This window comes from Lepisosteus platostomus, chromosome 17 (genome assembly GCF_059453375.1).
Source record: "Lepisosteus platostomus isolate fLepPlt1 chromosome 17, fLepPlt1.hap1, whole genome shotgun sequence".
In the NCBI taxonomy this organism is placed as follows: domain Eukaryota; kingdom Metazoa; phylum Chordata; class Actinopteri; order Semionotiformes; family Lepisosteidae; genus Lepisosteus; species Lepisosteus platostomus.
In genome coordinates, this window is record NC_142627.1 from 21,895,186 (window position 1) to 21,922,968 (window position 27,783).

The window sequence follows — 27,783 nt, forward strand, 5'->3', positions numbered from 1 at the left end:
GAGCACATGAAGTAAACCAACACGAACACTAACCCCTGCACCACCACCATGCTACCCCAAAATCATAAATAATCAGCATAAATGATGTCCTGATTAACTACAATGGTTGAAATATCATGAGCCATCTTCTGGAACATTTGGACATTTTTCTCATTTCTTGATTTTCTAGATTGATTGAAAAGCTGGTAAATCTATAAATTAACACTTTATTTATAAATTGACAGTTTAGTCAGTGCATGAGTAAACTAGCTCATTTAGAAGATGACTTTCCAAAAGAACGCCGACAGCTTTGTAACCCGGTCAAGCGTGGACCTGATGCAGATCCATCGCGGAGCTGTGCAAAGCTCCCCCTTCACCTCGCCGAGGAGAGGAGGATGCCACCCCGCCCCGTCGCCCCGTACCTGCGGAACTTGTCCTTCAGCTTCTCCAGGTCATCCTTGGTCCTGCCCAGCTCCGCCTGCATGAAGTGCCGGCCGGACTCGAACTCGGCCTCCATGGCCTCCATCTTGTGCGTGGTGTAGGTGAGCCGGCGCCGCAGGTCCTCGTTCTGCTGCTGCAGGACCCTGTCGAGGCGAGACGGGGGGAGTCACAGGCGGCCTGAGCAACTCTTCAACCACAGGCTGCTGGGTTCTCATCGCTCACAGCCTCCCACACGCACACGCACACGCACACGCACACGCACACGCACACGCACACGCACACGCACACGCACACGCACACGCACACGCACACGCACACGCACACGCACACGCACACGCACACGCTCTCCCTCCATGCTCTGCCCTTCATCAGGTGCAGGTTCTTCTCCACGGCCCAAAGGTCTTTAAACCAGGATAAAATACACTCCCTACTACTGCAGCCACAGGGGCTCTAGGACAGGGCCTGTATTTATTCTAATCCGTCTGTCCATTTCCCTGGACGCATGGACACAGGAGTCCACCACAGGGCAGGCAGACAGACACTCACAACAGGGCCGGTTTGCCTAGAGGAAACCCCAGGGAATGTGGGGAGAACATACAGACTCCACACACACAGTACCACAAGAACTGAACCCAGGACCCCAGCACTGCGAGATGCAATGAGCAACGCTAAGTACAGCGCTACTGTACTGCCCCTGGGCATCGTTTGTAAAAAAAAAAAAAGCTATAAACTGAATATTTTTAGCCTTGGACAAAGAAGGCTACCCACTTGCATATTCAAAGTTCTCAAAATCCTCAAAGACGCTGACCGAGTCAGCCCAATGGACTTCTTCAGAACACAAAACAAAGCACACAAGTGGAAACCACAGGGAAGTGCATTTAAGACTGGAGAGAGGAGGTGTTTTTTACACAAAGGGCTGTGGGGGAGTGTGGAACAAGCTAGATGAGTAGAAAGCCTTCTCTTGTAACCTTTGTTACGATCTTAAAAAGTCCCTGGTAGTCGTATTATTCTCAAAACTCAAACTCTACAATGGAGTGAATGTTCTTTATAGACAGCTTCACTTATTATTGTGTAAAAAACAGGACCCAATTCTCCTTTCTGAGCCAGTCATCTTCCCAGAGAAGAATATTTGGAGACTAAAGTTAAGTCATATTGAAGTGCTCCTTAATAGGTCCAAAACTTCATAGTTTCAATCTTTCACCAAATGATCTTGATATTATTCAACTTTTCCTTTGATCATGAACTTAAACTTACTTAAAGAAAAGTAGATCATGATCTTAAATTCATTAAAAGAAAAGTAATTTAAAGCACAGCATTGTACATCTGGATTTCTGCTCCTTTAGGGCAAAACAGAAACGTGTGCAAAGACATTGGATAGAAGCTGAGAGCGCATCTCATCTCTCATTGAACCACTATCAATAAAATGTTCGAACTAGTAAGTTTTTTCACCCACACCACATTCTATTAAACAATGCAACACAATCATGCAATTACTTTCTACAAAATAGCTCAATAGCATCTTACCTCACACCATGCAGTCATGGCAACCAGGCCCTTTTCTGCTTTTACAGGTTCAAGTTTGACTTAATTTATTCTGTTAAGGTTTTCTATGAAAGTGAGCTGCTTGCCAAACTGAGACCTACAACCCCTCTCAAAGCTGCTCTGCATCCTTTTGTTACTTTATCAACAGTAAGTCTTATTCCTATAAGCTTCAAGTCTGCTGTTATCACTTCTGTGTCAAGTGTGGTCAGGATTCTCCAAATACTTCACTATTATCCTGTTCCCCATTTGCATTTTCTCACTGAAATCCTGGAATGGGTGGCAGCGGCTCGATTGCAATGTAACCTTGCAGAGCTCTAATGAGCTCTTCAGACCTTTCCAGCCAGGGCTTAGAGACGGCGCCGAAACAGCCCTTCTTAAAGCACTGCTTTGATGGCTTCATTTATTATCCTCAGCTTCTTGATTTTATGTTTATTTTTTGATACTGTCAACCAAGGCTTGTTCCTGTAGCCGGGAGACCCAATTTCAGACAAAGTCAGAGAGTATACAGTATACCCCTATCTTATCTGAAAACTGTTGATCAGCCATCAAGCAGACAAGCTTTTGTGTTTTGGAGTGGGACATGGCTTTAAGAATGTCTGGGCACAGTGAAATGTATTCCCTCAATTTCCATTGAGTTTGCAATGATTGGGCCTATTGACGAAGTGACTGCCCTAATATTAGAAGCAGACCATCTGGAATCATATGTACAAGTTTTAAAAAGCTGATATACTTCAACCCAACCATATCTTAAATGTTTTTAGTTAAACTTGGATAAAGCCAGTCTTCCAGAAGTTTGGAGTTCAGACAACTGTAAAGTTGTGAGCTAGACCCTTGACAATTCCCCAAGCACTAAACACAAAGCATCATGACAGAACAGATTTATTGCTGATATTCTGTGGGAAAGAAGTGGCTCAGGGAAACTAAATAACTGAAGTACAGTCATTTTTTTTTACCGAAATCCCATCAAGTTTAATAGCCTTTAAAGGAGACACGTCAAATAAGATTTTATTCTCATTGTGAATCTAAAGTTAGGGGAGATCTTCACACCCGTTTCAGCAAAACCTTTGAGCTGCAAATGAATAAGAATGGAGAAGGGTCATTTTTTCCAGTTTAATATTTTATTCAGTCTACCAAGGATATAAAATGTCTAATGTGAGGGACAGGACTAGAAATGGCAGAATCAGCAAAATGTCATCCTTGTGACTCTTAAGCACCCATCTCCCCATGATTGTAACCTCCAGTCACCACAACCTCCTCATTAACGAGGCCAACTAACAAAATCACCTAAACAACCCTGAACATATTTGCGCATCCATTTAAAGGAATGGGGGTCCTTTGGCTGCATCAGACCTTGCTCTTTAGTGGCTTATGCAGCCAAGGAGCTGTGGGACAGGAGTGGATGCAGGAGGGGCTGATCGCTGTTGCCTCACACAGGAGATGACACATGCCCAACCTGTACCAATGTCCTTAGTGCCTTTTGCCTAGGTTTTAAAAAAACAAGCTGATGACGGAGACAAACGTCAAACAATTCCACAGTGAAAGAAATTAATAAGGCAGCTGCTGACAAAAATAATTCCGAATGGTTCTCTTTTCCAGTAACTGTGTGGCCATAACATTGCTGGTTCTGTTCTCAGTGCTGCCCAACTCGAGCCAATGAAGGCTGCAATGCCTTTGGGATTTTTGTTTACATGCCATTTGCCTGTGGTGTTTAACTTAAAACAGCAAGCTAACCTTTTTGGCATGAACTACTGTCTCAGGAATGGGAATAAGACCCCCCTAATGACTGGCCAACACCACAAGCAAGTAAATAACATTTAAGTAAATGTGCCAGGACAGATTCAGGGTTCAACTGTTCCACTGTTCCAATCTATACAACTGCCTCGAGCTTGCAGACACTGAAACAGGTCAAAGCCCTGTGCAATGGGAGTCCTAACTTAATTCCTCTGTCACCACGATGACTATAGCTCAGCAAACCAGCTCATCACACAGAAATCAATTAGTTCTGAGGTCCTCCATCACAATGGTGATTAATATACATTCACAAGAGCCTGGGAAAGCAAAGCTTTTAATCCACATGAGAACCTGATGTTCCCACACAGGGATCACTCATGTTCATTCATTCATTTGAGAGAGGTCGCAAACAGAATGTATGGAAGCATAAAAGATTAATGGTGTGCCGAGCCTAGCAGGAGAATGACAAATTCTATTTTCTGGCTGTTAAAAATGCAATACTCTATTCTATAAATATACTAGTTAAGCATTTTGTTCTCACACCACTCCCAGGAGTAGCAGTCCTGCACTACTGGTTACTGCAGAGATTCAAGACTTCAACTCAGCTGTACAGGATGCCATGGCAGGACACACGAAACACTCATGACTGAAAGTTGACGAGAGAGAGAACAGTACACGTTCATTAACTATAGCACCACATTTTAAGTACCACACTGCAAGGCCACAGTTTTTGCAGTAAAACAGCAATGAAAAAGAAACTGTGAAGACACAATCATTTAGAAATGGGAACAGTTCATACAATACTCCCGTTAGTAAACATGTGCTCCATGCAAAACCAAAATCTGATATTTTGAAGAAAGTAATACTGCTGACAGCTGGGACTTTATCAAAGAACATGAGGTGCTTATGAAAAGCCAATTTTGCTTTAAGAGGAAAGGTGCTATGCTTGTCATAGAAATTAGGGTTTCTGAATGACTTACTTTGTAGTCATCATCATCAGAGATCACCCCCAGCCTATTACAAATGCGGAGAATGTAGTGGGCACAGTCTGATGATTTACTTGCAAGCCTGACATGTATATACTGTGCAAGAGGCCTGTAAAGCTACTTCATTCATAAATAACTCACGAGAAACTGAATACAGGTTCACTTAATGTGATGGATCGCAGAAAATAACTTTTTGAAAAAACTTTCATACCGACTACTGCTGCAAAGACAGAGCTTCATTACAGGTCCCACATGTTCCTTCTATCCTGGCAGGAAAAAAAAGGACTAACAAGCAAGCTGTTCCATTACCGGTGCTAAGAAGTGTTCTTAAAAAAAGCCTCTTCCTGCCAATTTAACATTAAGCTTTACAACAGGCCCCCTCCCCCAAGATGAATGTTAGCCACACTAAGCTTTTAATGCCTCAGCAGTTACTGCCACATCACCTTCCCTGACCCTCTGCAGCAGTCCTAGTCTTGGTGCCTCAACTCCGTCCATTTTCACTTCAGCACAGCTAAACCGCCTGTAGCCTTTAAATAAGAAAATCCTCACGGTTTAAAATCCTTCGACTTAAAAGCAATCTACCCTGGTGAGCAAGAGCTATCTGAGAGGGGGGAATTTTAAAGTCACCCTACAGCCTGGCTGCCACAGCACGGGTCTGCAGGAAACTCAGTTAATCTCACCAGGCCCATGTACACAAGCTTAAGGGATAATAAACAACAATTGTTCTGCTTTTTATTGTTAAATATGGTTGCGTAATTCAATGCTTGGTGACTCGATCATGGAGCAAGCCCGGGGGACTGTGACGATGTTGATTGGGGGCGGTTCAGCCCTTGAATATGAAGAACAGCAGCAAGAATTTGTATCGATCCCCTCCGGTGGGGAAAAAGATAAGAAAATCTCATGACTTGCCCATGGCGGATAAGCCTTTTCCACACACAAAAACGTTCAGAGATTATTTGTAATTCTTAGTCAAGGACAAAATTTTCACCTGAATTGACTCACAATCCTGCAGTGCTCGAATGAAGTCTTTTTAATAAGTATCGATTAAGAATCACAATTTACATTCATTTAATTACAGAACTCCTCAAACTCCTCAGAGGGATAAACCTGTAAAAAAAAGCAATGCTATCTGAACTCAAATGCAGTTTCGTCCCTACGTTTGTGCACACCCATAGAGAAAGGGAATCTGATCTTCACCTCAAAATGCCTCAAAAGGGCTTGGGCTCCAGTAGGGTCAAATTTCTATTGCTAAGAAATAAAAACAGCCTGTTGCAACTCAAACAACCTGGGGTTTAGACAGGACATCAGAGTTAACATCTCTTCTCTGTGCCATTTGATGTTTAATGAACAATTAGTCAGGACGCTTGGTTTTACAGCACCTCTTACATCACAGAGTCCCAGACACCATATTGTCATACTGCACTTGTTTGAGACTTCTGGTCCGCAGGGACGAGCACCACCCGGTGCTCCTGGTCTCCCTCCCATCCTAGTACTGACCAGGCCCAGCTTAGCTCCTGAGCTCTGGCAAGATCAGGCTACACGATTATTTCAGTAAGTAATTCTTTGGCATATTTGTCAAGATACTAACGCCGCAGCTCCAGTGTGGCACTTCCATGCACATTTCTGGCTTCATTCCTTAACCACAGATCCTTAAGAATACATTTTGATTGTTTTACAGATGATTTGGTCATCTGAATTGTATGGATTAGACTTCTCAGACGGAGAGCAGCTCACAATTGATAAAATACAAATTTGAATGAGAACACATCCTTGATATGGCCACTTATAAAACAACGTACTACTGTTTAGCGACATGTCATAGGAAAGCTTGTGCATTTTTAATGCTGCACTCTCCTATTACACTTCTGACCAGGTGTAAAAAAAAGCCAGGTCTGTCCTGCTTGAGAATGAAGCCTGACGGGTATGGTTTCTCCAGTCAAGGGACTGTGAAAGGCTCTGAATTATTTATGCCTTTCATCCCACACAGAACATCTAGGCCAATCATTCACACAACGCAAGCAATAAAATAAAGCTTCCAGTAAGGGTGAATCCTTAGTATCACCACATGAAGGGACAAATTGCACTCGGGGGTGATGGAAAAGTGTGACAGGCCATGTCTATTTTCACAATCATGATCCACAGATGATCACATATGAATTAGCCACCAGGGCTGCTGTCAAAGCTATCGGATTTAGTTTTTGCACAGTACTTCTCTTAAGGGAACCTGAAAACACTAGAGTGAGGAAGTATTAGGATTTCTGTGAGGGACCCCTAGCCTAGGTGCTGAACAGCTTGAAAAGCTACATAAAATATTGGTAGTGATTTTGTTAAACTTTCATTGAGAACCCTTCATAATTTACCAGCAACAACGCCCTCTCTGTTCAAAAGACCACCCTCACTGGGAGAGTCTAAACTGCAGTACCTACCACTAGGAATGCACTCCACGCTGAGCTCTGTGAACTGGCTCAGCCCCAGCTGCACTGGAGAGAATGTACTTGTAAAACCTGCTCAAACCCAGGTTCATAGTCTGTACTGGTAGTAAAAAGTAACAATCAACACCTGTCGCCACTTCAACAATCACACTGCAGTTAATGCTGTTATATGAAGGAAAATAAAGGCTTTTGGTGAACTTGGGCATCATCATGCAAAACAATTTCTAAACATGCAAATACAAAGGTAGACCAGAAAAAGCTTAGATTCAAGTGGCATAATGTGTCGTTGAATTGTGGCATTTAACTGCTAAAGCATATTGAATCACAAATACTTTCTCCAGATTTGGATTTAGATGTTTCTCACTCTTAAATTCTAACAAATCGATTAACAAAGGAAACAGATTAACTTACTTAATCTTGTCTGCATCCGACAAGCTTTCCTGTTAAAAAAAAAGAACATAAAGTTATATTAGATGTTCATGTGAAAAGCAAATGTGTTATGCATTAAAGAATTCAAAAATAATTTAGTGGTTATGTGCATCAATGCTTCACTAAACAGAAAAATACCATTCTCTATATTGGAAAAATAATTAAAAATACAGATTAATTCAGGCTACAAGACAACAATGACTTTTCATATGTGTTTATTTTTTATTGAAATGTGAGCATCAAACTTTGAGAAAAGAAAAACAGATGTCACTGGGCATTTTCCAACTAAGTTAAAAACAAGCATGCTTATCTTTTCCAAGCTCACTGGAGCAAGGGAATACAGAAAAACAAACTGTTTTACAAGATGTTTTACAAACAAAAAAGAAAAAAGAATGAACATCAACATTCACAAAATATCATTGAGTAGCATGTGTAATAAAATATTACATGGTGTGTAGATTAGTGACAACCTCCTTGTAAAATTAGCAACTAAATTGAGGTATTTTACTTGGTGTTCCCATTTTATTTGCCTGCAAATACTTCTAGGCTCATTGACAAGAAAACAGAATTTAAAAATGTTACTTCCCCTTTCAAATAACAGGAAAAGTAAAAATACAAAAAACTGCTTTTATTAGAGAAAGGACAATGATCATTTTACTATGACATACTACTAATGATACCATGTCAAGTATTTCTCTGCTCTCATAATAATATAACCTTACTTACTCTCAAATCATACCTTGGTCAAGAGTTTGAGGTTAATGAACTAAACTAGCCATGACGCATTGACATTGAAACCTTTTGTATTCAAAACACATTTCTACACTTGTAGTGAGAAGATGTACATGTTTAGCTTTTTACAATTAATGTTCTGAAAGAGTTATGATCACATTTAATGTAATCAAGCTAGCTCGAAGAAGTCTACAGGATCCAACCATTTCACCAAATGAATGAGAAAGCAATGAGGACTCCTACATAAATCTCCTGATCACATACCTTGTTCTGTGAAACACTACAAAAAGAGGTGGCTTGGGATCTTGTTACTTGTTTCACATCCAAGAGCGGAGTGGATTGAACACATTCAGGGTGACCTGATTTATCCACAGAATCCGCATCTGCTGTCCTGCTGTAGAACTGCTGCTGGTGAATAATCCCTCCGAATTTGTCTTCCCAGTCGCCCTTGCTGCTGCTCGAGAGACCTGCCCCACTAGCTCTGCTGCCATCTGGCCCCTCTGTCTTGGGCCTGGCACCTTGTCTGATGTCCATCCTGAGCTGCTCAGCCTCCTGGCCAAGACCTTGATGGTCTCTGTGCAGACCTGCAGGTCCACGCCCAGTCTTGATGCTGCGGTCCTTCTCTCTCCTGGTCTTCTCCATACTGTCCTTGCCTGGTGGCCATTTCCCATCTTCCCCAGCTGCGGCTGCACAAGTGCTGCTCTCGGGCTTCTCGGTTTTCTCCTTAAACTCAGACGGCAGAGACAACGGTGTAGATTCACAGGCTGTTGTGGCAGAGTGCTGCGGGTTTCCTCGCTGCTTCACAACCTCAGGGTGCTGAACACCGATCCACTGAAGATTTGCAGGACTCAGAACCTGATAGGTGATCTCATCCAGGAACTGGGAAAACTTCACCTTCTCCTCTAGTAACTGCATCTTCCAGTTTGGGGTTGAAGAAGGTGTCGAATCGGCTGTAGGCTTAGCTGGTCCTGCAACGGATTTCACCTGCTCTTGCCACTTCTGCTCCTTGTCCGATGACAGATTTTGAGGCTTCGGGCCCTGGCTCCTATTCTGGCCAATCATTTCTGCCGATTTGGACTTGTGAAGGATTTCTGCCTGAACCCCCGAGGGGTTTGACTGTTTTAAAATCCCTTTTGTGGGCAGCTGGGCCATATATCCAGAATGTTGCTTTCTTGGGACCAAGATTTCAGCCTTTTCCTTGAAAACCAGGGAGCGCTCCAGGCTTCTCGTTTTGGATGGGCACCCTGGAACCCTCCCTAATGCCTCGGAGGCAGAGGCTTCATCCTCTGAAACCACAAGCGTGTCCTCGCTTCGGCTCAGGAAGCGGCTCATCCCCTGGGCCTCGATCGCGGAGATCTGGCTCTGGCTAAAAATCCTGGGAGGGGGAAGGCTGGTGAGATCCAGGCTGGAGAGGCTAGAGACGTCCCTCTCGCTCTCGGAGCCAAGGGACCAAGAAGACGAGCAGGCATTGGGAAGATCTGAGCTATCCGTGAGTTTAGGCTCGGGGTCCCCGAATCTCGTGCGCTGAAACACGGGGGCGACATTGCGAAGGCGAGTTACCTGGCAGGGCTCTGGCTGCGGCAGGGTCACTGGCGGCCCCAGATCTTCCCTGAACACCGGCAGGTCGTGCCTGTTCTCCCGGTGCTGGGGCGGCGCCTTGCGGTACGGCTTCCGCGCGGGAACGGCGCTCGTCATCCTGGGGCTGCTGTCTTCTGTTAGTGCCGCTCGGCAACCTGCCGGGAGAGGTGCATCAGAAACTGCGCTCCCATCCCCAGCCCCTGCTGCCTTTTAAGGGAAGCTGTCTCAGTTGTGTCCCTCTGCTCAGCGACCGCAGCGAAAAAGTTGTTTGAATCAATAGGCTCTGATGAGAGCAGCATCAGCAGCGCTTGTAAAAGCAACTGCCAGTAGCATACTATATGAGAGCTGAAGTGGAGAGCTGCTCTTTCCAATATCCATCAAACCTTTGCCAATTCATGTGTTCTGAAGTAAAGGAGTATGTGAATCTGCCCTGCCTACGCTTGCTTACACATGATGCATGTGCGTGCAGAGGGAAGGGTGTGGGTTGGACGCGGAGAGAAAGACGACATGTGCGAGAGAGAGGGGGGGGGGGCAAGTGTGCCTTTAAGCTAGTGATTGATTACAAACAGAAGTGTGTTTCCAATAGAGAAACTCTTAACCTACAGCCGACTTTGACTGGCAGCAAGAGGCTCATCGATTGAGTCAGCCCCACTGCTGATACACAGGCAGCCCGAGAGCACACTTTAGAAAGTGAAAACAAGTTAAATCAGTGTGGTGTCAATTCTCCCCCAGATCAGGCAATTTGTCAGACTCGGACCTTGTTTCAGACTTAATGCTACGCCCTGGACAATATACAGCTTCATTTAAAAAGCTAAGAAAAAACCCTCACTCTTTTCAGATCTATATAATAGTAAGTACAGGCTAAAAGGGAAACATAATGCTTGCTTTTGTCTGTTGCTGAGTCACTGGTACTGAGTGTTGCACTAAGCCAGAGGAAGAGTGAAATTGTAATATAAAGAAAGAGGTTCGAGTACTGTCAAGAGTGAAATCATGTACTCGTAACTAAAGCAACAGATAGCTGATTTGGGAAACCAGAGCTTTGGCCACAGCAGGATTGGTGTTCCACCATGTCTTTCGGTCAGCGGACACACTGGTGTCAAAGGGACTGATCTAAAAGCATGCATGACTGGATTTACAAAGCCAAATCAAAGCATAGATGGATTTATCCCATAACAGCTTGCTATGTAGGTGATGGCATGAAACATAGGACCACACACAGCACAGTTATTTTTAAAGCAGTGAGAGACACTCCTGGCTATTATTGGTGGCTCTAGAAAATACTATTGTGTCACTACTGTTGGCTGGAGAAAATCCCTAGTAGAAAGACTATTAAAACTATTTTTTAACTTATTGTTTGTGTCAGTATAATACCCTCTTCTGTGCCAAAATAAGGGCCTATTTTAAAGACAACAGTTCTTAAATTACCTTCTGATTAAACTTGTTCTATTAGTAATCTAATGGTATATTTTGTGTAAACAAAATTCATACTAGAAGAGGAATATTAGGAAGGCTAATACACACTTGGAAACAGTCATATATGAAAAAAAGAACATATGAAAGTCACATGGATAATTTCTAAAACCCATGTTAAAGATGTTTACTCAGTAAAGGGCTGTAGTATCAATCTAAAGTGCATCAACAACTGCAGTACTGAGAAATACACCATAGAGAGCAGAACTGGATTAAGTTTTAATGATTAGTTCAAAACAATACTTGATAGACTGTTGAAATGTTAAAGTCACTGACATTCACAGAAAATCTTTAAAAATTATTTTTTGAATTACCTCTTGGGAATGCAAAAATACTATTCCAGTTGAGAATTAATATTGCTGTACTGCCACCAAATCTGTTTCACTCACAGGAGAACTGACATCCCTGGACTCTTTGACACACGGCTTCAATTAAAAGAAAGCACAGCAGACAAAGACAAATCAATCAGAGGAAGCAGGGCTATTAAAAATCTGCAGACTACACATTTCCTGTGATGCCTCAACAGTGTCAAAGATAATGCACCCATTTTGCAATGGCAGATATGTTTAAGCTAGTTAGACACAGCAAACTACCTTTCAGCCATGTCTGTGGCCAGGGTCCTTGACCCAGGACGTGCTGTCCATTAAGTCCATTAAGCTAGAAAGAGTCCCGTCAGTTTTTTTTAAGGCTGCACCAGCTGTATACTTCACCAGCAGTTTTGGGACAGGGTCGCTGCACCCCTGCTGTGCTCAAGTCTTTCCACATGACTAATAGCGCAGGGGATGAGAAAAATGCACTCGCTGCTCATAAGGCTATCCTCATCCACCCACCTTGGACTTTCAACCCATGACTCCAACCCCTGCCCTTATGTTTACGTGACTGCCAACACGTGCCTTAACGCAGTTCCCAGAGCCTGTAGCTCAACACTAACCACCTCACCAAGCCTAACTCGACATCCTAGCAATTGTAGGATGGGTGCTGCGGTGGCACTGTGGCTCAGGATCTGCGCCTGTGGCTGGAAGGTTGCCGGTTCAAATCCCGCGGCCGGCAGAGGAATCCTACTCTGTTGGGCCCCTGAGCAAGGCCCTTCACCCCAACTGCTCCAGGGGCGCCGTATAAATGGCTGACCCTGCGCTCTGACCCCAAGTTTCTCTCCCTGTCTGTGTGTCTCATGGAGAGCAAGCTGTGTGTGCGAAAAGACAAATTCCTAACGCAAGAAATTGTACATGGCTAACATCTAAAGAAAAAACACAGGGTGATTTTGGTCAGTGACACAAGATGCATCTAAGTTTGCGTTCCAGAACTGCATGTTTGTGCAGGGTACACGATCACTCTTGTATGAAAAAGCTCTCTCCCTAGAGAAGAGCCTGAGCGCGTACGCTTGGTCATGCCAACATTCAAGAGCATGATTAATCACATCCAGTGCAGAACACAATTCCAGTATAGTCACCAACTGGTATTGTTCAAGAATGTGAGCATAAAACATTAAAATTGATTTTGCTGCTTACTTGCAAACTGCTTCTGTTTATATAGTGTTCCTATTCTGAACTCCGATGCCTTCATTTTCTCCTTACATACCAGAATGGATCCTTCATCTACACTCTCAAATATTCCCACATGATCAAATTTACCTCAGATTTTCGAAGGGTGCGTTCCAGATCACAATCAGCAGCATTCAACGTGCATGGATTGCCAGAATCCATCTTTTCGCCTGCTCATGCTGGAATATTTGTTCTAGTGCAAAAGCCTAAGGCATTCTGAATGGGGAGGAAAATATGCCCCCAAGGCAAATGTGAAAAAGTCAAGCAGATCCTTTATAGTTCCCTTAGACCTGATGATCTCAACCCAGTGCATATCTGTGAAAACATTTCAAGCTGCTCTAAAATCTTTAGCACATGACTGCACCCATCCCTACACAGAACCAATGCCCACAATTACTTTATAATTATTGACCTCTGTCAAGTTGCATTGCTTTCAAAAGCTGTTGTTTTCGGCTCTGATGAAGCAGGCCCAATCCGTTAACGAGATGTATCTCTTTTCTCAGCACACGGAAGAGCAGAAAAGTTCCGTGAGATTTTGAGATTTGATCAAACATCATACAATCCAAAAATGATGACTAACACGGCTGATTTTTTTTTCTTGAAACCAAAATAAGTCTACAACAAGAAAAACTATCCAGTGCTAAAAAAAAAAGACACCACAGAGGACGTGATTGCAGGCTTCCTTTCATCAATATGATGCCAAGTACTTTTCCAGTGTGCATACAGTACATCTCTGCTAAAGTTATCTGCATTTATGTGTCATTAGTCAGAATCGGAGAGTTTGATAGAGCTGCTCTTCCCAAGTACCACTTAGGCTATTTTTAAAAGAAAACCCAGAGCATGTACTAGTTTTTAACAGGATATCTATTGTCACCTGTTGCCTTTCATTGGTTCTAACAAAACCAATATTTCTTGGTTTTATTGCTTTTCTTTATTTTTCTACACAGCACAAAAATAAGATGGTGAGATATGGGCTCTGAAAACACCACTTACCTAAAACTGAATGCGACCCAGCGATGTCTTCATCCACAGGACTCCAGCCGCGTTTTCTGAAACGCAACGCAAACGTAAATAAATGATCCCCATAAATAAAATCTTACCACATTTACAGCACATTTCAATTGCCTGTCATTATCTGGCCAGAACACTTTTAAAACCACTCGAAATTGCCAATTACTTCTTTCAAATGGTCCTCCCGCCCAGTTTTGTAAGTGCCTGTTGTTCGAGACTTGGAAAAACGTGGCTCTGCAGACGTGCTACTGCGACAGAGCCAGGAAACCTGCACGGCACCTTGAAGGACAGAGAATGCCACAGCTAGCCGGGCAGCTCACACAACCAGTAAAGATCTCATTAAAAAGCCGCTTAACGAAGTACCCCAAAATATCAGCGATTAGACTTATTAGGTGACAAACTCACAAAGGGCAAAGTTGGCGCAGAAAATAAACCTTTATAACATCCATCCATTTTCTAACCACTTCATCCAATACAGGGTCAAAGGGGAGCCAGAACCTACCCAGACAAGCAACAGATGAAGGCAGAGTACACCATCGCAGTCCACCACACTAACACAAAAACACACACTCACACCAGGGCCAGTTTCGCAGAAACCAATTCACATACTTGTTTGGAGTGTGGGAGGAAACTGGCCACACCAACACAGTGTGACATACAAACTCTACTCAGATAGCTCCCCAGGAATCGAACCCAGGACTCCAGAGCAATGCTAACCACTGCACCTCTGTGCCAGCCTTATTATAATATTTCATTAAAAATTATGGTTAGAACGGTAATGATGCACTAATGTGAGTGTGGAATCTGAGCTACCGCAAGCCTTTTCTAAGTTATTCAAGTCTCTCTGCAAGCCATAAAATACACTGTCAACACAGCCAGAAAAAAATTATGTCAAGACTCCAAAGACACAAGATACATAGAGCGCCCTGATCTCATTCCACAGAAACACATTAAATCGAGAAAGACAAGTCTTATAATAAAAAGCTAAGCACAATTCAAACACTCCCACATATTATAAATAATTACGCAGCAACACTCATTTTTCTTTTTGATATTATTAAAGACTTTTCACCTCCATAATTGTAATGAATGATAACAGCACTCTTATTTATTGTTTCCCTGGAGACTTCATCTATGGGGTTTTCTTGTTTAAAAGCAAGGACAGCCAGCGCTCCCCACCTCACAATGCTCTCCAGGTTGAATTCAGTAAATTCACATGGCAGGAGAACAGCAGAACAATAAGATATTACATATTTTAAGGCTGCCCAGTTAATAAAATTCCACGGCCAAGAAACACAACCAACAAGTTACAAATATTACCGCTGCACATTTCAAAATATTTTAACACACAAATAGTGACCAGAAATTCTCCGATACCTTGCCCTTTTAGTGATCACGCTTTAATTTCAGGGTAAAACTGCAATTCTTTTTTTAACGATTTCTGAAGGCCGCTACAAAAAAACGTTGCATTCTGACAGCTACTAATTTTCACTGCACAGCATTTTTGCCAACATACTCTATCACTATGGCAGTCAAAAAATAACTTTTTTAAAACAATTTCTGAAAAGGAGCAACATGAGTTAAAGCACTCCACAGAGGAAACAGAGTAACGATGTGTGGAGTTATGGTATTGAACCTTTGGTATGTTTTGGTAATGGCAACTCCAGTGCCTCAATTTCTAAATATAATCATCCCAGTCGAGATAAAAATAAAGACATAACGTGGCCTCCACTGACGCATGACAGTCAGCTGACTTTCCTCTTTGAACAGAGCCTTGTATAAAAACAGTTTATGTTCCTCAATTGCTTTCTCCCTCACTAACAAGTGCAGAGCACAATTCACTCAGGTCATCCTGTGGACTTGGTAGAAACACTTCCTAATTTCACATCTTTTGTCGCTTACAATTAAAGCTTCAAACTAAAACCTAGTCAAAGCCAAAATACTTTAAGAATAAAGAATAACTCAAAGCTAAAACCTCTCACCAGCTCAAGCTCAGTCAAGTATAAGCCCATATACAGTAAAATGTATTAGAGTAAAACATACAAGTGAAATACTATATAGTAGCACTGCAGTACACTGTAAATAATCTGGTGAATAATTCAAAAGCCATAGCTCTAAAAACACAATGGAATTTGTACTTCATAGAAAGGATGTTTTTCTAAGCAGTACGAAGAAAACGAACAGTTTATTGTATGCGTGGCAGATTTACTAACAAAATAAGGCATTGAAAGTACCGAGTACTGTTGCAGGAAAGGCAGGCATCCTGCTCAGACGGTTAAAATCCTTTCATTACTACACAATGAGTACCTCCAATGCGGAGCTTTGTGCTACACCTGCACGGCTATCAACCATTCCATTATTTCCTGTACGGAAAAACACATCTTCCTTCGTAAACGTGGTACCCCTGTCTTGTTTGCATTCACCACTGATAATTTAATTTTATATTGTTCATTAGTATCCTATAGGATAAAAATTTAATATCACTGGGCTAGATATAAGTTTTTGACTCTAAAGCTTAAGATAAACTGCTGCTCTTTGGATTACATTTCTTTTAAGCCCTAAACAACTAAATATTTCTAGTTAAAATGGTACTGTAATAGGATTACGAACTTAAGCAGTTGCTATTGTGACCACATAACTGCACTCAGTATGACATACAGTAGTACTGCCTGAAGAAATGGTAAATCATTAAACTCTTGGACCCACTTAACTGATTTTGACTGCTGTCTATGCATGCATTTAGTAAAACAAGATCTCTATTACTATGACCATTGAGTAGTTTCAAGCCTTCATAGACAATCCTTTAGATTCTAAAAGGCACATTTTTTCAGAATAAGCAAAGTTCTGCTTAAACCCCAAATGATTGAGGAACCCTGCGGAAGTATTTCAGTTAATTAATCAGAGCATAAAACAAAGAGTTCTCACCTGTTCAACAAAGCACAGTGCTGGGTGCTGAAGCATTTCTCTTCATTTGTCTCTCTTAGGAAACTCGATCCAGTGTTCTACATTCTCCTGCTTCTGCTATATGACCTCAAGGCTATTGATAACCTGAAACAGAAGCAGGTTGGTGGAAAAAAAAAGCAGATTCAATGCAGTTGTCAGCTGAAAGCTAATCGACAAAACATCAGAATGTTGCATCTTTCTTCTCACTGTAGCAGGAGAATACCTTTAGTGCATTAGCAGCCTGTGCTAGACCACAGGTAAATAAAAATAAAAACACCACTCATTAACTGAAGGAAGCAGGTTTCGTACTTGATCCCCGACGAAGTTAGATTAGGCTAGAGGAGTTGGACTACACTGTTCACCTCTCTCTTTATCCCCCCTGAAACGAATATCGGGTGTGATGTGGCAATGAAATGTATTTTACCAGATCCACCACACATGACCTGTCACTGTATTTGCAGGTCTAGCATGTCATGTCAAGGTTTAGATCGTTTGGTGCAGGATGTTAACACATTCTCTGGGCACCAGTTATCAACTTACCTTTCAAACTACTAGAAACACTGTTGCACACCATTCACATTACGTATATAGCAACATCCTGATCATTTTTCTTTACATTCTAAGTTGCAAGAAACTCATATCACTTGACTTGTTTTCACTTCTTCTCTTCATGCAACTGGACTCTTAATTTGTCTTTTGTGCTTGGTCTGAAATTTACTCTCATTTGGTTGTGAGTCTCAGCACTACGTACTTTCATTTCCCTTAAGATCCACAGAAATGAGCATTTTCAGACCTATTACCACCAGCCCCTTCCATAGTTTGTATACCCACAGTTTGACACACCCATAAAGACTATAAAAGGAGACAAAACTATTATAAAGAAACTTTAGAAGCAGCAATATGGGAATAGGTCACACGTCATTTAAACATGATCATAGTACTTAAAACAGCTTATGAAGTATGAAAAATATTGAACATTCTTATTCACTATCCAATAAGGTAATCAGTAACTGTGTACATAGTGGTAACCATTCCAAAGTTCCCAGAGCTGTAAAATATACGAATCATTTGCTACAGAACACATACAGGGATCATTTTCTGAGCTATGAAAAGCGTTGTTAAGTACTGTTAAGTATTAACAGCTATTGTTCAGCCCAACCCAAAGCTTTTAACAATGCAGTATATATAAACAGTTATTACAACCACTGCAGAATTGCACACTAAAAGCCAGAAATCCAGACGTGAATAATCAGGTTTCACCACATCAGACAGATACTCTTCAAACATTTAGTCCTCAAGATGGCACAGTAAATCTGACAAAAAGGTCTGTTATGACAATGTAACAAAATATCTTAAAGTGTCCTGGAAGTAGAGGGTTTCTCCATGTTGCTGCGTTTTTCAGAACAGAAGCACATTCCACTGAACCTGAAGTTAACCAAGAACACAGTGCATTCATTCCTAATAGCAGGTGCGAGCAAATGTCAGTGAAGCCTGCAGCAAAATAATCTGCTGTCCAAAATTCTAGCCAAATTGTGTGCCTGATTCCAAATATTTAGAAAAACATAGAACACACGAGTGCTTTTCTTAGAGAGCAGAATGACGAGTGAAACGCACCGAGCTGCTTATGCAGGAAGCAAGCTGCGAGCGTAAAAGGGATTGCGTCAATCAATCAGCGCAGGACCTTTAGAAAGCTCACGGGATGGTGCAGCCGTGTGCCCTGCCGTGTTCCACTAAGGCATGTGAGCGGAGTGAGAGCATGAATCGATTACACAATCAAAAGCGTGATGTAACCCCAAGAGCAGGTGAAAGTCAATACCCAGGGGCAGGACCCGCATGCAGCGCAGACACCGGGCTTCCATTGCGATATTTTATTTTAAAAAAAAAAAACATTTTCTAAAACAGGGTTCAGAGAATGAAACCGGTGAGCCTGGACCGTTACAGACCATTAAACTGAACGGAGCTCTTCTGGAAGATCATGGCTGAGGTATCATCCCGCCTCAAAGCGGCTCCAGGGTACAGTAAAACACAAGACCCACCGATCTAATATCTGATCAAATCTAAACGCACATCGATTGTTGCCAATTAAAACAGAAGTTCAAGTATTCAAAGTGTAACATAACTTATTGCGACTGAGCCAGTATTGATTGCTGAGAGTGGGCTATCTGGTTATTTAAGGTAAAGCTGCACAGATTTCAATGATTATTCCTCAGTCGGTTCACAGACAGCGCACGGTCAGTGCTCTGTGCCAGACAGACAAAATCACAAGGGTCACAGGTAGCAGGGTTTTCAAACACCTGGGCGGCAACTCCATCTTCAGCTAAAGAGCGGCCCCCCTGCCCGCTCGTCTGAGCTACTCCCCCAGCCCAGCTGTCCGTCCCGGGATCGCGCCACCCCTCGCTCCAGTCTCCATCCCATCGGATCGGGGTCCGAGGCCGCCCCGGCCCCTGGGGCTTGTCTGCGGCACCCACAGGAGGGTCACAGGCGTGGAAACGCCGGCTCCCAGCCCGCTCCCCGCTGGAGCGTCTCGTCGGAGGGCCCCTCGGGACGCGATGGGATCGCTTGCCTCTCCGGACTGGACTCTGTCCACCCCCACACAGGGGTGGCACAGGCCCACACCCGGTCTCGCCTTTCCTCAGCTGGACAGCCGCGTCCAGCAGGCTCGCTCTGCCACGGGTGAAACACGACCCAGCACCTCCGGCATTTACAAAAATAAAAGTGCTCAAGGAGAAGCAATGGACGGCGTCTGACTAGTTATATTCTAGATCTCTCACAAGCAGTTCTCCCTCCTCAGCCTGGTCTTGCTCAGGCTGTCATTAATACGGGGTCAGTAAGCCCCCCACTGCAACACCTGAGGATGGACAGTAAAGCACACCTGCCTGCGTGGCTTTAAAAAACAAACATTACAAAGCATCTGCTGATCAAGTTTGCAAGATTCTGGCCATACGGGCTTCCCAGTCACAAAGGATCCTGAACCAATTGACCTTTTCTCCTTTACCGGGGTCTTTACACAAGATACACTTCTAGGGCAGGAAAGCAATAATGATTCTATATAGGCAAGTACTTCGAATGGCAACAGTGATTTCACACTCTGCAAAGTGCTAAACATTACTGACAATGAAATGTAACTTTGATGGGTTTTGCAAAGAAACCGCTAACCTCGCTTTCGTAAGTCAGAGGTAAAATTTTATGTTATTTGTAACAGCTGCCCAAAACGTCAGGCAGGTTTCTGAACTCTGAGCTAATGAAAGTTCAATGTCTGCGGGTGTAATTTTGGTGTTGTAGCACTGATGGAAATGTTTAAGTCAGAGGTGAGGAAAATTAAATTTCTGTTCTGTCTTCCTGTAGGGCAGGTTTATATTAATATACCGCGCACTATATGGGAACAGCGTTTGCTACACCTTAGTATCTACGGAACAGAGCATAAGAGAGATTATTATCCATCTGTTGTGAAGAGACAACCATCTCTTTCTCATCAAGATAACTCAATTGCAGCACATTCCGGGCAGTCCCTGAGGCATGGGGCAGATACACTATGCAGGCTTTCAGACAAAACCTTTCAATGCGGAAACTAAGAAAGCAAGCTTGTGCAGTCGAGTAGAAAAACAGACTTTAAAAGTCATGTGAGTTCTGCCAGGCAATTATGTGGCTTCTTTAACAATCAGGGCTATTGTATTTCAAGTCATAACGATACATTTAGACTAAATATAAAAAGCCAACGTGTGATTAGTCAGAGCACTGCCAATTAACTAGAATACTTTGAAGATGGTGATCAACAGCAGGAACGTCCAAAACCCTCATAGTCACAACACTAACCCATTCCCGGCGCTCCCAAGAACACTCTATTGCAGTTCTTGTTCAAAAGTGAACAAAAAGTTCTAGTGATGTTTTTATTCAGATCACACAAAGCAACAGCATTAAATCCTTGCACACAGCAATATTTGTATTATATATGTGGTGTCAGCAAACTAGGTTTCCTTTCCACACCAAGAAAACAACTGGCTGTGATCCAAAGGAATCCAAACCTCAGCAGCCTTGAAGATGAAAACCATAAAACAGTCCCACACCTTCAACATCACATATTGTGTTTAGTCATAAAAATAAATCAGCAAGAGTTGCCAAACTGCAAAGTGAAAAATATAAAACTTTTTCAAAGTAAATGTAAATCTTGAAAATGATCATGAATGATCATTTCGACCTTTGCGTCTTATTGGACTCAGGAAATCAATTAGAATTATAGTACAATATTCCCTAGAGGTTTCCACGATTTGTGTCTAGGTTGATTCAATGAAGGAGTCCGCTTTCACGAAAAGAGATATGATTATGTCGAACCTTTCAAAGAGACTGCTGTTGACAGACAATCTACTAGTCTTTACCCTTTCTTGCACTGCAGTTAGATCAGGTCAGAGTGTGAAGGAACTGCTAGGAGCCCTGGGAAATAACAGCAACAGAACACTTTGGTCCTTATACAGTCTTTAAAAAGTCTGCCCCAAACTCCTCCAAGATGATCTGAAAAATTAGGAACATGGTGTCAGAGACGAGTACATTACCTTCAGAAGGAACTTCCTTCTGTTTTTATAGAAATTCACCAAGACATCATGGACCTTTTAGATTGCAATAACTTCCATCTGTAAAGTTATCAAATGATTCCTCTACAACAAGGAAATTGCTGAATCATCGCTACTGATGATGATTAGGTGAATGTTTATTCACTTTAACGGATCAGGGTTTGGATGAGCAGAAAACACATTACATTAGATGATGCATTTATAAGGTGATTGAATACCATAAACCTGCTGCAAAAAGAGGTGTTATAGCTCCAATCAGTAATGTCTTAACGGACATCTTTACCACATAGAGCTATAGATATATTTTCCACTAAGTGGTACACTTTTCAAAAGTCACCTATAAAAACTGCATCTTGTTGGTTTCAGCTACAGCCCCATGTCTTTTATCTTACAAAATGAATTCATCTTTTCAGTTAGTTTTAAAATGATATCCCTAACCAACAAAACCTCTCTTTCCTGTTTTACACTTAATAAAATAAAAACAGACCAGACTTGTATCATGAGTCAGGACAATTCTGCTGAAAATCATTCTTCTCCTTTCAATTACTGTACTGCTTTCCGTAGCTTCCTCATCCCAGCTGCTATGAAGAGCGCACCTCCCAAATGAACAGATGGCAGTAAACAGCCGTTTCAGTACAGACAGCCTAGACGATAAAACATTTAAGTTCCGTTTTATGCCCTGCCACTTAACACACATTAACACAACTTTAGCAACAACACTAGAAGTTGGCATACCTTCACTGAAAGCAAACCTTGAAACAGAACAGTCACATTCAGGACTAATAAATCCACAATTAATACCAGATCTTCACAGCAAAGTACATACTGTATACACCTCCATCTATACGCACTCCTCTCCCTAGGATTTTCTATTCCTACAATGGAATCATTCTGGACAATTCCCCGAATTCCACAGTGCAGCTCTTGCAGTATTATCCCAAAGAGGCTTTGCCTGCTGCTCCACGGAAGGGCAGCAGCTCATGGGCGACGCGGATCAGGGGCAGGAGAGAGTCGCTGCCTCTCCGGCTAAATCAAGAGGGAATTCATCCCAAAAGATTCCCAAACAGTTTACTTCTAAGAGCCACAGCTTTTACAGGACCCACATCACCCACCACCGAGCAGCACCACCTAGGTGGCGCAAGGCAGCCATTCTAGCACAGGAGTTTAGCCAGACCACCTGCGTTTACAACCTTACTCTTCCGAGAAGTTCAGTATTATAGAGACGGCCAGAAGGACAGTTCCTGGGACACCGATTCTGGAGGGAAGAGCGCCACCTTCCGGTTCACAAACACCACTTACAGCAGCAAGCTGGTTTGCCCTGGAAGTCCCCCACGCCAGTGCTGACCATGCGGTCCGGCTGTGACCGCCCTGCGGTCCTGTGCAGGCTCGTGCCCTCACCACTCCGCCCTGCCGGATCGTCCCTCACTACCTGGGCGCGAACCCGGGTCTCCGGCGTCACGCGACCGAGAGCCAGCCGGCTGAGCTCAAGGAGAGGCCCCTAGTATGCGCAGGGAGGGTGGCGACGCCGCTACACATCAGGCCATGAGGCGAAAAGACTGCTGTCGTTTCCTCCCCTAGTTCCTCACGGTCTACTCGTTTCTGTAACACGATGATATACTTCTGCCCTGTGAGACCCTAGCCCGATCACCTCTTTTTCTCCTACAACCCAGGAAAGAAAACCGGTTTTCTGAACGGGACAATTCCCTTTCTTCAGATGATGGGACAGTTCACCTACTGTAGCTCAAAGTCGAGTTGTCGAAAGGGATATCCCTCTTCAGGGAAGAGCACAGAAGACCTCGTCCATCAGGTGACTGCATTCATATGTTAAAAGGCACTTAAAACATTTCCAGACACAAGCTTGATACACAGGACCACTTGCAATCCCCTAAAAGCAAAATATTTCAAATACACCTACAGTACCAAGACATTACCTGAATTCTCATAGTAATGTCAACAATGAGTCAGCTGAAGGAGAATGTTTCTGTCACTCTTAACCAAATGGGAGCTATATCAACAAGAACTATATAGTTGTTGTTTGAATAAAATAAAAAGACAACTGAAACATTCAAAACAGAAACAAAATTGAAAGTCTGCCAAGGTTCTTCCTACAGTCTACATCCTAATTTGACACTAAATCAGAGGTTTTTGCCTTGTATTTAAAAACAGTGGCGTGTTGTAGATTATTAATTTTCAGTATGATTTATGCTCAAGTGCCAGTAAAGTGTTGGCAAGGAGGGTAACGCAACAGACTGGGAAAATCAGGAAGACATTAAAAATCATTACAGAGCAAGCCTAGAAAGGAAAATATGGACAAACTCCAACACAATTAACAAAAATAAAAATTGCAGGCTCAAACCTAATAATGCCACTAGTGGAACTAAACTGGCTCAGTAACTACATCTCCAACTTTACTCATATCCTTGATGAACTGTTACAAAGGCTTAGCAAAGAAAAGGCAGGTCTACAGTATATCAACATGTTTTACATTAAAGTGATAAAAAATACTCAACAACAGCTGAAAATGTCATGTTAAAATTCAAAACGAAATATGATTAATTTAATACTGAACTTTACCAGTTTCAAGCTGTTGCAGCTGTAAAATAACCTTAACACTTGCTCAGGTTTGTGCGATGTCTATCATCAGGAAGTTCAAGAATAATGCCATGACTACTACTCTGCTAGGATGAGGATGGAGGACCGTTTAACCCAAGGGTGAGGGCATAAAAGTATAAGTAGGAGGATGACTCACAGCCAAGGGCAATAACAAGGAATCTTCAGAAACCTCTAAGATCATCAGGATACAGGATACATCTCCTAGACTACCGTTCGAGGTGGACCTCATGGATCTGGAGGCTGTGGGAGAGCTCCATGGCAACATAACAAGAAAAGACATTGCTAAAGAGCAACTAACTGACTCGCAAAGTCAAGTGAGGCCACACGATGAGAGCGGATGAAACGCAAGTGGAGATTTTGGACTCTCAGCAGCGGTATGATTCAGCATACCAAGTTGGAGCTCATGTTAAAAAGGGATATCATCTCTTCTGCAACAGGTAGAAATGGATCTGCTACGCTTTGAGATTGTTTTACATTCTCCGATCCTGCGTCTTCCTGTCAAAAATCAGAAACAAACGAATTCTGAAGTATATCAGGGTACGTACAGTAACCAATTCCTCTCCTTCGGCCGGTCGTGAATGATTGTCCAAGAGCACACCGCCAAGCGCGCTGCAAAATGGTTTGGGGGTACAAGGTCAATGTTCAGCACTAGCCATCGAATTGACCAGGCCTGGTCTGAAGGAAGCCGTTCACAAGCACAAGTGATGCAGGCTGAAGGAGCTGGAGACGTCCTGTATGGAGGAATGGAGGTATGGAGTAAAAAAATTGCAATGATTTTGGAAAGATCCCTTTTGCAATAGCAAGACGAATTTTGGAGTCACCTGTATACCATTCCCTTTAAATGTAAAAGCATGCCGAGACCCACAAAGGGCCAGCTTACTATTCCCCACAAGCTGTATGTACATTTCGGGATTAGAGGTTTTAGCCTTAAGAACATAAGAGCAACCCAAATAAAAATGTATCGGCAAAACCGCAAAACTTCAGCAGAACAACACATGACGACACATTAATGAGATCAACACCACCACCAAAGTTTATACCGATTTAATTGGACTTTCAAATAGCTTTACCCACAATTCAAGACTGGGCAAATACCTGACAAGTAACATATTGCACACGAGTGCAGAGTATTAGGCATAGATACAAGCAGAAAAACTATAAATATGTAATGGGAAACACTGAGCATAAAGTAACTGCCAAGCTACAATTTTTTACATGGACACATCATTTACACCAACAATAAACAAATAAAAAGGGAAATAATGCCAGGGCAACAGTTAAAACCGTAGAGTTTAGAGGGACGTGATCATTGTAAAAAGCATAACAAATACAGAAAATGTTTTGTGTACAGTTTTGTCACCACAAAAAACGGACTGGCGTTTAAGAATTAGTTCAAACAAGAGCAACCAGATACATTCTAGAGCCACAATCTAAACTCGTACTAGAGGACACAAATGGAAGCTATGGGGTGGAGTATGTAAAATCATACAGGGGAGACATTTCTTCACACAGTGCTGTTGAAGCATGGATCAAGCTACCCAGTCACATTGCTGAAGCTGACACTCGGGCTTTTTTTAAGACGGGAACAGAGGAGACCCTCCGATCAATTAGCCACTGAAAAGCAAACAAGCTTTGTGGGTTAAATGAGATCTTACAATTTGTAACCTTTGTTGTAATCATAAGTCTGAACCGAACTAGGTACTTAGACAGGGATTATTAGTTAATAAATGGGAGGCAAAAGTTGACTTTAAAATTAAACATAAGAAGCACAAGAAAATAAGCCCCTCGAAGCTCGCCATTTTCTCACAACACTGTGATTCAGCTTCCAGATCTGCTTGAATAGATGCCAGACCCTCAGCTCCCAGCTCACTACTGCATCTCATACACTAGATATATATATGAGGGACGTATTCAACTATAGTGGCAAACAGCAGCACTGCCGGATGCATGACTTATATATTCAACTCCACGCACTTCTATAACATGCAGTGAATGTGCAGTGCTTTAAACCTGTACTTACTGTACAGATGTCATTCTAACTCGGTCATACTTGTGGACTCTATTATTTGATGTGATATAAAATTAAAGCTAAGCGCTTTACAATATCCTGAATCAACACAATCCCATTTTTGCTTTTCCCGATTACGACCACGGATTCTGCAACTTCAAAACCAAAGTGTTTAGTGTCCAAAAATGATCATTTTAAAAACCCCAGGGCATGTAACATCAGAACCTAGTCATTGATGATCTTTTAATACATCAATGTAAATATTTCATAGTTGCTAATCTTCCTCAGGTATAAACTGGAACAATAAGCATAGTTACAACAGCTTCTGCATAGAAGACCTGTATTTAAAGTATCAGCCATTTCCTGTTTATTATATACCATCATTACACACAAACCAGGTGCACTTAACTTCCTATTTCATACAGACAAAAAAACTGTTTTCTTTCAAAAACTACTGGGCATATCAAGTATTAATGCACACATTACAGATAGAATTTTCCATGATTAACTCATACACAGCAATACAATACTGTACAGTTCATAAAACATTCACCTGGTGAATGGCTAGTACACACAGGCTCCAATATCTTTTATTTTTAAATGTCAGGCTAAAAATACAGCAAGGCAAAGAGGACAACATATTTCTGAGTGCGGAAAGATGGGCAGATTAACATATTAAAAACTGCAAATGATGACTGATCGCACTGCACCTGTTGCTCAGAAAGAAAGCTCCTGGCTCTCAGCCACACACGCAGCTTTTATAAAACGAACAACAGCACAGGGAATAATAACAAAGAAAAAGAGGTCAAGAAAATTATTTTTTCCAAACAGCTTACCAGAATTTGGGATTACTCCAGTGAGCAATGTCAGGAAGGGAGCAGACAAGCCGCTAGCTAAGACGAACGCAATTAAATCAGCTTTGAGAGAGAAATATAAGTATCAGTGCCCCCAATGGTAACTGGTAAACTAAATAATTAACAGCCTCCTTCCTGGCGCTCACTGAATGCTGCCCAACTCACCTTCTACATTCCTGTCTTCTCTATCCGCTCCTGCGCGGGTCAAAGCCAGCCTTACTGACTGTCTGCAGAGGAAGACTCCGGACACGCTGCCCGTGTGCAGGACAGCTAGGCAGTAAATAAGATGCACTAAAAAGTTAAGTGGGGGGATGTGTAATTACCACAAAAAAATGTAGCTTCTTAAAAAAATACTATAATGAAATTGTCAGTATACTGGGATCTGAAGGGTAAAGTATCGCATCGTAATTAGAACAAAACAACTTAAATCCCAAAGATTAATTAAAATGAATAATATCTAACTCAACTCATAGGCACTAAAGCAGCTGCAGGGAATGACTTCAGGTGTCTTCTGCTGGACCAGACCTGTGGTCTAAGGACTTCATCCCGATCACAGATATGTCATTACTTTCAGCCCAATGCTGTCATTCTTGAGTAAAAGCATTAATTCTACCGCATTCATAAGGGTGAGCTACATTACTAAATAAGATTTTTTTGCAGTCCTTTTCCATGTGCTCATTATTTTTAATAAGCTTCTTAGTTTCAGAGTGTGCTGTATGCCAATTTGGCACTTTGTGTAAGCTGATTCCAGGCTAAGGTTAGCATTAAAACACTGCACTCATACCAACACATCACACATTTCTCTCTGAAATAAACAGATCAAATGTTTGCAGACCCCAACACATACCTTTATACTTTTCAAAACAGAATTAAAAAGTGTTAGGGTCATAGCTAGATGCTTATGCTGAAAGCACTGGATTGTTAACAT

The 27,783-nt window shown here is 42.3% G+C and overlaps 1 protein-coding gene across 5 annotated transcripts in view; it reads right to left on the minus strand.

The window, feature by feature from the left end:
• Positions 1-27,783, minus strand: part of tjap1 (tight junction associated protein 1 (peripheral)) — a 63,946-nt gene that overhangs the window by 23,943 nt on the left and 12,220 nt on the right. For 4 of the 5 annotated variants that reach the window (XM_088609695.1, XM_088609689.1, XM_088609690.1 and 1 more), the window contains 5 exons: positions 16,798-16,920; positions 13,855-13,910; positions 9,833-10,005; positions 7,523-7,551; positions 402-563 (listed from right to left, as the gene is read on the minus strand). In XM_088609695.1, coding sequence (XP_088465821.1) covers positions 402-563; positions 7,523-7,551; positions 9,833-9,967 — 326 coding nt within the window. In that variant the 5' untranslated portion in view covers positions 9,968-10,005; positions 13,855-13,910; positions 16,798-16,920. Of the gene's footprint in view, positions 1-401; positions 564-7,522; positions 7,552-9,832; positions 10,006-13,854; positions 13,911-16,797; positions 16,921-17,355; positions 17,505-27,783 lie in introns of those variants that run through there. The other variant, XM_088609691.1, reaches the window with a different exon arrangement.